Source organism: Petromyzon marinus, chromosome 58 (genome assembly GCF_048934315.1).
Source record: "Petromyzon marinus isolate PM22_M1 ecotype Great Lakes invasive population chromosome 58, UKy_Petmar_22M1.pri1.0, whole genome shotgun sequence".
In the NCBI taxonomy this organism is placed as follows: domain Eukaryota; kingdom Metazoa; phylum Chordata; class Hyperoartia; order Petromyzontiformes; family Petromyzontidae; genus Petromyzon; species Petromyzon marinus.
This window is the reverse complement of record NC_133724.1, coordinates 1,875,645-1,887,099: the sequence shown is the minus strand read 5'-3', so window position 1 is coordinate 1,887,099 and position 11,455 is coordinate 1,875,645. Positions and strand designations below refer to the sequence as shown.

General features: G+C 57.8%; 1 protein-coding gene across 4 annotated transcripts; it reads right to left on the bottom strand.

Moving 5' to 3' along the window:
• BMERB1 (bMERB domain containing 1) lies at window positions 1-11,262 on the bottom strand. Of its 4 annotated transcripts, none has more exons than XM_032976122.2 (6): window positions 11,040-11,262; window positions 7,517-7,646; window positions 4,536-4,609; window positions 3,601-3,718; window positions 3,135-3,211; window positions 1-2,910 (listed from the first exon to the last, which is right to left on the bottom strand). In XM_032976122.2, the coding sequence occupies exons 1-6, from the start codon at window positions 11,137-11,139 to the stop codon at window positions 2,786-2,788; spliced, it is 624 nt and encodes a 207-aa protein (XP_032832013.1). In that variant the 5' UTR covers window positions 11,140-11,262; the 3' UTR covers window positions 1-2,785. The 4 variants fall into 4 exon arrangements, with proteins under 4 accessions (XP_032832013.1, XP_032832012.1, XP_075908947.1 ...); XM_032976121.2 differs by having other exon boundaries at window positions 7,517-7,649; window positions 11,040-11,255; XM_076052832.1 differs by lacking the exon at window positions 11,040-11,262 and adding an exon at window positions 8,805-9,414.
• Between the last annotated feature and the right edge of the window lie 193 nt (window positions 11,263-11,455).

The following is an 11,455-nucleotide window of genomic DNA, read 5'->3' as shown; positions in this document are numbered from 1 at the left end:
GAGGGGTGTGGTGATTGCACATTTTATTGGGAGAGGGGGGGTTCACCATTCAGGGGGGCCAGGGGTCATCACCGCACGGATGGAGCTCGACCCCTGGCGACCCCTGCACAAACACGGAACATCCACACGGCGACCACCACCACCGCCGCCACGCGACGGACATCGGTAACGTGTCGACAATGGGCAAGCGTGCGCCCTGCAGCCGGCAATTCGAAGAGACGGCGTCACCCTCTCCCGCCGAGCTCACCGATGCAACGACGACGACCGAGGCGGCATGAACCGCACGGAGGAGTCGCACGGAGGAGTCGCACGTCGCTCTCGTAGGGAGAGGGAGGGACGACTCGGAGGCGCGAGGAGGAGGAATCACAGACGCGCGGTGAGGAGCCGGTGCTATGAGTCTCTAATGGGTCTCTTTGTATCTCTATGAGTCTCTGTGGATGTCTTTGTATCTCAACCAAGACCTCAAGTATTTCACCTCGCCCACGACTCAAAGTCAAGATCCCCATCCACTCTGGGATCGCGCTACTGCTATCACCATCATAGAATCTCACCACTCAGACCCAGCAGAACGCTGCTACTGCTGCTGCTGATGTCACCATCCTAGAATCTCACCACCCAGACCCAGCAGGACGCTGCTGCTGCTGATGTCACCATCTTAGAATCTCACCACCCAGACCCAGCAGGACGCTGCTACTGCTGCTGCTGATGTCACCATCTTAGAATCTCACCACTCAGACCCAGCAGAACGCTGCTGCTGATGTTACCATCTTAGAATCTCACCACTCAGACCCAGCAGAACGCTGCTGCTGCTGCACTGAGTGCAGCAACGTGCACGTCCAGATGAATCAACACCTCCTCATTCGAGACCCAAAACGTCATCATCGCACCTCCTCCTGCCTGTGACATACCTCCTCCTCGTCGGCGACACTGGTGGTGGACCCATCAACCGCATCATCAGAACATCAACAACAACAGGCCCGATGCGCACGTCTCCTTCACAAATAGGGATTTAAAGACACGCGCAACAGAAGTGCGATTGAGGCCATGCAACCACAACTATGCACCATATAGCAAACCCACAGCGACTCGTAGAGATACTTTGAGACGTATAAAGAGCCAAATGGACCCATAGAGACACATAGAGGTACACAGAGATACATTGGATACAAGTCAGAGGGTGACTGTGGCCATGCAACCCAAACTAGGGACGATATCGTAAAGTACCACAGTCTGCGCTCCTTCAACGGAGGAAGTTGAGGAACAGCGACAGGACACGAACGAACTCTCTGCTGAAGCCCTCTCGCCATGGCGAGCAGCAGCCACACACAAGCATAGCGTAGAATCGGAGCCACTCCTCTCCGCCGATGTCCCATCAGATCGAATTATAAAGAGACGGAGGTCTGATCAGATGCAAGTCCTAACAGATGCAAATCTAAACAGCCGGACAGATGTAAGTCCGGACAGATGCAAGTCCGAATAGATGCTGGAAGTCCTAACGGATGCAAGTCCTAACAGATGCAAGTCTAAACAGCCAGACAGATGTAAGTCCCGGCAAATGTAAGTCCGGACAGATGCAAGTCCGAATAGATGCTGGAAGTCCTAACAGATGCAAGTCCCAACAGATGCAAGTCCTAATAGATTCCGGAAGTCCCAACAGATGCAAATAGAAGTCTGAACAGGAAGGTCAACATCTCCCGCATCCCAATTCTGATTGGCAGCAGCATTTTGCCGAATCAGTCAGGGTATTGATGACCACTGTACGTCAGGCTTCGTACCAGTTCAGATATTCGTCACTGATGTTGGTAATTGAACTTGGATCACCGGGTTCGTAGCGCAGTGCGATAACCGCTACACTACCGCTCGCTCTGCACACGAAGATAAAGACAAATATACCCCGTGTAGCCTTAACAGACTGTTGGGGCAAGAGCTATTAGCGAGCACCTATGAAAGCCGGAATGGCGCACAAGGGGGTGGGTGGCCAGCACCACGCCCGGCCGCCTTTGTTTCCCCAGTGGCGATGTCTACACACCGCACCAGGTACTCATTTGAGGCTGAGTCGACCTTGGGGAGGCGCAGGACCGGTTCAGATAATCGTCACTGCCGGTGTTGGCCGTGATCGGGAATCGAACTCGGGTCGCCGGGTTCGTAGCGCAGCGTAGCGCTAACCGCTACACTATCGCTTCCCACATGCACAGACACTTGCTCACACTCACTCATCCACACACGCCCGCGCTCGCCCGCACACATGCCCGCACTCACCCACACTCGCTCACACTCACCCACACTCGCTCACACTCACCCACACTCGCTCACACTCACCCACACTCGTTCACACTCACTCACACTCGCTCACACTCACCCACACTCGCTCACACTCACTCACCCACACACGCTCACACTCACCCACACTCGTTCACACTCACCCACACTCGTTCACACTCACCCACACTCGCTCACATTCACCCACACTCGCTCACACTCACTCATCCACACATGCTCACACTCACTCATCCACACACGCCCACGCTCGCCCGCACACATGCCTGCACTCACTCACACTCGCTCACACTCACTCACACTCGCTCACACTCACCCACACTCGCTCACACTCATCCACACACGCCCGCACTCACCCACACTCGCTCACACTCACTCATCCACACACGCCCGCACTCACCCACACTCGCTCACACTCACCCACACTCGTTCACACTCACTCACCCACACACGCCCGCACACACGCACGCCTTCTCGCTCGCGACGCGAGCGCTGTCCCCACGAGAGGTCACTGCACACAGCAGGAGGCCAGTCCGCAGCAGTCCTTGAGGAGGGCGAGGCCGGTCTTGGCGAGCGTCGGCTTTACCGGCGGGGACCCCTCGCTCTCCCGGCGGCCACCCGCCCGCACCGCGTCTGCGTAGGCACACGCGGACAGACGTCGCGGGTCGCCGTCGATACATTTATTTTTTGTTACACACACCAGCTATGGCCCACTGAGCGACCTGGCCATCGTCACAAAACGACGTCTCGACTGAGCGGCGGCGGCTCGTCACCCTGTGGACGTCCGTAGCGGCAGACGAACGCGCGCGGTGTCGATTCTCAATTTCGGAGGGGTAACGCGCGTGCTCGCTAGTTACCTGCTCGCAGCGGCCGCTCCTTCTTCCTCAGCTTCTTCTGCAGGAAATCCGACATCTCCTTGTCCTCCTCGCGCTCCCTGTGCCACACAGCGCGGGGTCGACCCCCCCCCCCCCCCCCCGGGGGAGCGGTGGCGCAGCGGTTAGCGCCGCGCTGCTCCGCGAACCCGGCGACCCGGGTTCGATTCCCGCTCGCGGGCCACCAACACCAGCGGTGACGATTATCCGAACCGGTTCTGGGCTTCCCCCTAGGTAGACTCAGCCATTAACTGAGTACCCGGTGCGGTGTGTAGTAAACGTCGCCGCTGGGGAGACAAAGGGGGCCGGGCGTGGTTGCTGGCCACCCACCCCCTTGAGCGCCGTGTGGGCCGTCCCAGGCGCTCGCTAACAGCACTTGCCCCAACAGCCTTCTAAGGCTACACGGGGAATCTTTGTCTTTGGGGGTGCGGGGAGAAAGGGGTCCGCGCACCTGAGCCTCTCGAGCTCCACGTCGTCCACCAGGTAGTCCCTCTTCTCCACCAGCTCCTGGATCGTCCTGATGAGCGACTCCTCCTGGGCCCGCACCACGCTTCCCGTGCGCTCCGCGTCTGGGGGAGAGCGGAGACAACGGAGGCGAGCGGCGGGGAGGTGGGTGGAGGTGCAGGGAGGTGGGTGGAGGTGCAGGGAGGTGGGTGGAGGTGCAGGGAGGTGGGTGGGGGTGCAGGGAGGTGGGTGGAGGTGCAGGGAGGTGGGTGGAGGTGGGTGGAGGTGCAGGGAGGTGGGTGGAGGTGCAGGGAGGTGGGTGGAGGTGCAGGGAGGTGGGTGGAGGTGGGTGGAGGTGGGTGGAGGTGCAGGGAGGTGGGTGGAGGTGGGTGGAGATGGGTGGAGATGGGTGGAGGTGGGTGGAGGTGCAGGGAGGTGGGTGGAGGTGCAGGGAGGTGGGTGAAGGTGCAGGGAGGTGGGTGGAGGTGCAGGGAGGTGGGTGGAGGTGCAGGGAGGTTGGTGGAGGTGCAGGGAGGTGGGTGAAGGTGGGTGGAGGTGGGTGGAGGTGCAGGGAGGTGGGTGGAGGTGCAGGGAGGTGGGTGGAGGTGGGTGGAGGTGCAAGGAGGTGGGTGGAGGTGCAGGGAGGTGGGTGGAGGTGGGTGGAGGTGGGTGGAGGTGGGTGGAGGTGCAGGGAGGTGGGTGGAGGTGCAGGGAGGTGGGTGGAGGTGGGTGGAGGTGGGTGGAGGTGCAGGGAGGTGGGTGGAGGTGCAGGGAGGTGGGTGGAGGTGGGTGGAGGTGCAGGGAGGTGGGTGGGGGTGCAGGGAGGTGGGTGGGGGTGCAGGGAGGTGGGTGGGGGTGGGTGGAGGTGCAGGGAGGTGGGTGGAGGTGCAGGGAGGTGGGTGGAGGTGCAGCCTTGGAGGGGACCCCCCCGTTAGTAGTGACCTGGCAGGGAGACGAATGCCTGGAGCTCCGCCTTGAGACGGGAGATCTCCTGACACAGCTGCATGTCGTCCATCCTGCCGGCACACGGCACCACCGACGGAATCGTCACGCGCTACCGTCGCTGACGTTCCGCCCGTTCACCACCGGCGGAGCCTCGCCGAGTCTCAAGACTCCTTTTCAGGAGGGTCCCGACGAGTTTTTTTTGCTGCTGCTGTGTGGCCTACCGAGTGATTTGCCGGCGGGGGGGGGGGTGTTCAGCCTTGGGAGGTTTGTCTACATTGTGCGTGTTGTGTGTGTTGTGTGCGTGTTGTGTGTCTGTTGTGTGTGTGCGTGTTGTGTGTGTGTTGTGTGCGTGTTGTGTGTGGTGTGCGTGTTGTGTAGTGTGGGTGTTGCATGTGTGCGTGTTGTGTGTGTGTGTTGTGTGTGTGCGTGTTGTGTGTGGTGTGTGTGTTGTGTGGTGTGCGTGTTGTGTGTGGTGTGTGTGTTGTGTGGTGTGCGTGTTGTGTGTGTGTGTGTTGTGTGTGTGTTGTGTGTGCGTGTTGTGTGCGTGTTGTGTGTGTGCGTGTTGTGTGTGTGTTGTGTGTGTGCGTGTTGTGTGTGTGATGTGCGTGTTGTGTGTGGTGTGCGTGTTGTGTGTGTGCGTGTTGTGTGTGCGTGCGTGTTGCGTGTGTGTGCGTGTTGTGTATGGTGTGCGTGTTGTGTGTGTGCGGGTGGGGAGTGGTGGTGCAGTGGTTAGCGCTACACTGTGCTACGAACCTGGCGACCTGAGTTCGATTCCCGCTCACGGACAACATCGGTGACTGAGGGGGGTGTTGAGGGGTCACTGAGGGGGGTGTTGAGGGGTCACTGAGGGGGTGTTGAGGGGTCACTGAGGGGGGTGTTGAGGGGTCACTGAGGGGGTGTTGAGGGGTCACTGAGGGGGTGTTGAGGGGTCACTGAGGGGGTGTTGAGGGGTCACTGAGGGGGTGTTGAGGGGTCACTGAGGGGGTGTTGAGGGGTCACTGAGGGGGTGTTGAGGGGTCACTGAGGGGGTGTTGAGGGGTCACTGAGGGGGGTGTTGAGGGGTCACTGAGGGGATGTTGAGGGGTCACTGAGGGGGGTGTTGAGGGGTCACTGAGGGGGGTGTTGAGGGGTCACTGAGGGGGGTGTTGAGGGGTCACTGAGGGGGTGTTGAGGGGTCACTGAGGGGGTGTTGAGGGGTCACTGAGGGGGTCTTGAGGGGTAACTGAGGGGGGTGTTGAGGGGTCACTGAGGGGGTGTTGAGGGGTCACTGAGGGGGGTGTTGAGGGGTCACTGAGGGGGTGTTGAGGGGTCACTGTGGGGGGTGTTGAGGGGTCACTGAGGGGGTGTTGAGGGGTCACTGAGGGGGTGTTGAGGGGTCACTGTGGGGGGTGTTGAGGGGTCACTGTGAGGGTGTTGAGGGGTCACTGAGGGGGGTGTTGAGGGGTCACTGAGGGGGTGTTGAGGGGTCACTGAGGGGGGTTTTGAGGGGTCACTGAGGGGGTGTTGAGGGGTCACTGAGGGGGTGTTGAGGGGTCACTGAGGGGGTGTTGAGGGGTCACTGAGGGGGGCATTGAGGGGTCACTGTGGGGGGCGTTGAGGGGTCACTGAGGGGGGCATTGAGGGGTCACTGTGGGGGGCGTTGAGGGGTCACTGAGGGGGTGTTGAGGGGTCACTGTGGGGGGTGTTGAGGGGTCACTGAGGGGGTGTTGAGGGGTCACTGTGGGGGGTGTTGAGGGGTCACTGAGGGGGTGTTGAGGGGTCACTGAGGGGGGTGTTGAGGGGTCACTGAGGGGGTGTTGAGGGGTTACTGAGGGGGGTTTTGAGGGGTCATTGAGGGGGGTGTTGAGGGGTCACTGAGGGGAGTGTTGAGGGGTCACTGAGGGGGGGTTAAGGGGTCACTGAGGGGAGTGTTGAGGGGTCACTGAGGGGGGGTTAAGGGGTCACTGAGGGGGGTGTTGAGGGGTCACTGAGGGGGGTGTTGAGGGGTCACTGAGGGGGTGTTGAGGGGTCACTGAGGGGGGTGTTGAGGGGTCACTGAGGGGGGCATTGAGGGGTCACTGTGGGGGGCGTTGAGGGGTCACTGAGGGGGTGTTGAGGGGTCACTGTGGGGGGTGTTGAGGGGTCACTGAGGGGGTGTTGAGGGGTCACTGTGGGGGGTGTTGAGGGGTCACTGTGGGGGGTGTTGAGGGGTCACTGTGAGGGTGTTGAGGGGTCACTGAGGGGGTGTTGAGGGGTCACTGTGGGGGGTGTTGAGGGGTCACTGAGGGGGTGTTGAGGGGTCACTGAGGGGGTGTTGAGGGGTCACTGTGGGGGGTGTTGAGGGGTCACTGTGAGGGTGTTGAGGGGTCACTGAGGGGGGTGTTGAGGGGTCACTGAGGGGGTGTTGAGGGGTCACTGAGGGGGGTTTTGAGGGGTCACTGAGGGGGTGTTGAGGGGTCACTGAGGAGGTGTTGAGGGGTCACTATGGGGGGTGTTGAGGGGTCACTGAGGGGGGCATTGAGGGGTCACTGTGGGGGGCGTTGAGGGGTCACTGAGGGGGCCATTGAGGGGTCACTGTGGGGGGCGTTGAGGGGTCACTGAGGGGGTGTTGAGGGGTCACTGTGGGGGGTGTTGAGGGGTCACTGAGGGGGTGTTGAGGGGTCACTGTGGGGGGTGTTGAGGGGTCACTGAGGGGGGTGTTGAGGGGTCACTGAGGGGGTGTTGAGGGGTCACTGAGGGGGGTTTTGAGGGGTCATTGAGGGGGGTGTTGAGGGGTCACTGAGGGGGGTGTTGAGGGGTCACTGAGGGGAGTGTTGAGGGGTCACTGAGGGGGGGTTAAGGGGTCACTGAGGGGGGTGTTGAGGGGTCACTGAGGGGGGTGTTGAGGGGTCACTGAGGGGGTGTTGAGGGGTCACTGAGGGGGTGCTGAGGGGACATTAAGGGGACGTTGAAGGGACGTTGAGGGGACGTTGAGGGGACGTGACGGAGCGCTCCCTCACATGTATCTGAGCTCCGACTCGCGCCGCACCAACTGCTCGCGGAGGCGCTCGATGCGGACCATCTCCTCCTCCAGGTCCTCCAGCGTGGCGGTTGAGTCGGCCATGGACACCACGTCGCCCGCCTCCTCGTCTGCTGCAACATCAACAACAGCATCAACAACATCATCAGCAACAACACCATCAACAAGGTCATCAACAACAGCATCAACAACAGCATCAACAACAGCATTAACAACATCAACTACAGCATCAACAACATCATAAACAACATCAACTACAGCATCAACAACATCATCAACAATAGCATCAACAACATCATCAACAACATCAACAACATCATCAACAACAGCATTAACATCATCATCAACAACATCAACTACAGCATCAACAACATCATCAACAACAGCATCAACAACATCATCAACAGCATCAACAACATCATCAGCAGCATCAACAACATCAACAACAACAGCATCAACAACATCATCAGCAGCATCAACAACATCAACAACAACAACATCAACGACATCATCAACAACAACAGCAACAACATCATCAGCAGCAGCATCAACATCATCAACAACATCAACAACACCATCAACAACGTCATCAGCAGCATCAACAACATCATCAACAACGTCATCAACAACATCATCAACACCATCATCAACAACACAAACAGCATCAACAACATCAACAACATCATCAACAACATCAACAATATCAACAACACCATCAACAACAACATCAACAACAGCATCAATAATATCATCAACAACACCATCAACAACAATATCAACAAAAGCATCAACAACATAATCAACAACATAATCATCAACAACATCAACAACAGCATCGACAACATCAATAACAGCATCATCAACAACAGCATCAGGAACACCATCAACAACGTCATCAACAACATAAATAACATCGTCATCAACAACAATAACAGCATCATCAACAACAACATCGACAGCAACAACAACATCATCAACAACACCCCGCATCTCCGTCTTGCACAGTTGGCTACGCACGGTGCGAAATAATTTCAACATACATCAACAACATCATCAACAACAGCATCAATAATAACGTAAACAACACCAACGCTACCATCAACATCAACCAACACCAGCACGTGCGGTGAACATCTTTCGAGCGATTTGTCTGAACCGGTCCTGGGCCTCCCCTAGGTCGACTCAGCCTCAAAACGAGTACCTGGTGTGGTGGGTAAACATCGCCACTGGGGAGACAAAGGCGGCCGGGAGTGGTGCTGGCCACTCACCCCTCGTGTGCCGTTCCAGCCTTCGTAGGTGCTGCTCGCTAGCAGCACTTGCCCCAACAATCTGTTAAGACTGTACGGGGGATCTTTGTCTTTGTTTCCGCGTAGGGCGCCCACACAATGACGCGGTCCACCGTCACCACACGGCTGAGTCATGGAGGATATCTCCCCAGGTTACCATGGAAACCACACAATAGTGACGGATGGGGACACGGTTACCATGGATTCACCATGACTACCACACGGCTGAGTCACGGAGGATGTGTCTCCCCAGGTTACCATGGAGACCACACAATAGTGATGGACTCACCATGACTACCGCACCAGACACACACACACATGGTCCTTCACTACCAAAGACAAAGACCCCCCCCCCGCCATAGCTTTTAACAGACTGCTAATGTTTACACCCTACACCAGGGGATTCATGTTTAGGCTGAGTTGACCTAGGGGAGGCCCTGGGCCCGTTCACACATTCGCTGCCACTGTTATTGGCCGTGAACAGGAGTCGAACTCGGCTCGCCGGCTTCATAGCCACAGTGCGCTAACCACTGCGCCACCGGTCCCGACCGCCCAAATAGTTCGCATAAATTAATGCAAACCGACACACCTGATGACGACCGTTTGTGTTATGGTCGAAACGTCGTGAGAATTTTTATTATTTGCAATTGTTTTATATATTTTATTATTGTATTGTTTCCCTTCAACGTGACTTTACCGAAAGAGCTAAGAATATATAGTTCGCATGCTGTACATGAAACGTGTCACCCCTCTGGTATTTGCAGTGGCCGGGCGTGCACGCGACAGCGCGCATCGCTAACGCTCCACGAGGGTGGTTTAGCAAGCATCGGGCTTGTGCAGCGCGTGTAGTTTGCGGCCGATTCGATCCGGTAACAATTGCTTTATTTATTTTATCGGGTAAGGCCCACTGCGCTCTCTAGCTCTCTCTCAGAAGCGACCTGGCGATCACAAATGACAACTCGACGAAGTGGCTTATCATCATCATCATCGTTTAGAGCAGCCGAATTCTCGAAGCGCGTGGTGGTGTCGATTCTAAATGAGAGAGACACGCAGTCTCCAAATACTCAGAAGCAGGCGTCAGGGTCGGGATCGAACCCACGACCTCCTGTAGACCAGGCGAGGTAGTTAACATCTCCTAGTCACCGTGATGATGATGAGAGAGAGACACACGCAGACTCCAAATACTCAGAAGCAGGCGTCAGGGTCGGGACCAAACCCACGACCTCCTGCGTACCAAGCGAGGTAGTTAACATCTCCTAGCCACCGTGATGATGATGAGAGAGAGAGACACGCAAACTCCAAATATACAGCATCAAGCGTCAGGGTCGGGATCGAACCCACGACCTCCTGTACACCAGGCGAGGTAGTTAACATCTCCTAGCCACCGTGATGATGATGTGAGAGAGACACGCAAACTCCAAATATACAGCAGCAAGCGTCAGGGTCGGGATCGAACCCACGACCTCCTGTACACCAGGCGAGGTAGTTAACATCTCCTAGCCACCGCGGCGTTGAGCCGGAATGGTTTAAAGGATGAACGAATGGGCGGACTTTCGAAAAATTGCCGCAATGATTTGATGCGGGATTGTGATTTGGTTTGAAATTGGCGACTGCACAGCTCCCGTTGGGCGACTGAATGTTGGACTGCTGTTGGATGGCGAATGAATGAATGAGCGAATGAATGAATAAAGATCTCCCGCCCCCCCCCCCCGCCGATTCCTTCATAATCGTGCTGAGCGCCCCGACCAGCGATTAAATCAGCCGCCACCGTTTTCCCATCCAATGAGCCCAATTGTAAACGTGATCTCAAATATTCATTCGCGCATTCACACACAGACACAGGTTACATTCGAGTTCGTGGCAACACAGTAATGCGTTCATGCCCTCCCCCCACATCTCCCCCCCCACACCCTCGCCTCACTGTCCAGCCCCCGCCCCTCATGTCCATAACCCCGTGCCCCCCCCCCCCGCTATTTGTATCTACCACCCGGTGCCCCCCAAAATTCTGTACCCCCTTTATTAAACTGTACTATACCCCCACTGCACCCTGCGTTACGCATTACCCACCCCCCCCTTGTATATATCCTCATGACCCCCGCTACGCCTTGGCTCGTGCCCCCCACTGCCCAGTGCCCCCCACTACTGCGTGCCCTCCACTGCCCCGTGCCCCCCACTGCCCCGTGCTCCCCACCCCACCACCTCCGGTGCTGCCCGCACCTGCGCGCGTCCCGCGACCCCAGCTGGTGTCGTCCATGGCCCCGTAGCCGCCGCTCCGACTGCCCGGCAGGGTCCTCGGAGCCGTCATCTCGGCCTCCATGGTGCCCAGGCGAGACCCAAGACGCCTCTCGCCGCTATCCCTCTCCCCCCGCTCTCTCGGCAACAACAGCCGTGGCGGTGGTGGCGAGCTTGCGCGATTTAGTCGCCAGATGGCGGTAGGAGGACGCTCTTCCATCTCTGATGGCAACACGGCAAAGACAAAGTACCCCCGTGTAGCCTCTAACACTGCGAGGGGCAAGTGCTGTAAGCGCCACCGGGGGGGGGGGGAGGCAGGATTGTTGGGTGGTGAGCACCACGCCCGGCCGCCTTTGTCTCCCTAAGAGGCGGTGCAGGTAATCCGTCACTGGTTGTTAGCC

What these genes read in the sequence shown, in the direction of transcription:
- BMERB1 (XM_032976121.2), bottom strand. Translation starts at nt 11,139, where the DNA reads ATGGAGGCCGAGATGACGGCTCCGAGGACCCTGCCGGGCAGTCGGAGC. An exon ending in GGCATTCGTCTCCCTGCCAG is followed by an intron (nt 3,719 to 4,535) that starts GTCACTACTAAC and finishes GCTCTCCCCCAG; the next exon opens with ACGCGGAGCGCACGGGAAGC. An exon ending in GGAGCGGCCGCTGCGAGCAG is followed by an intron (nt 2,911 to 3,134) that starts GTAACTAGCGAG and finishes GTGCCTACGCAG; the next exon opens with ACGCGGTGCGGGCGGGTGGC.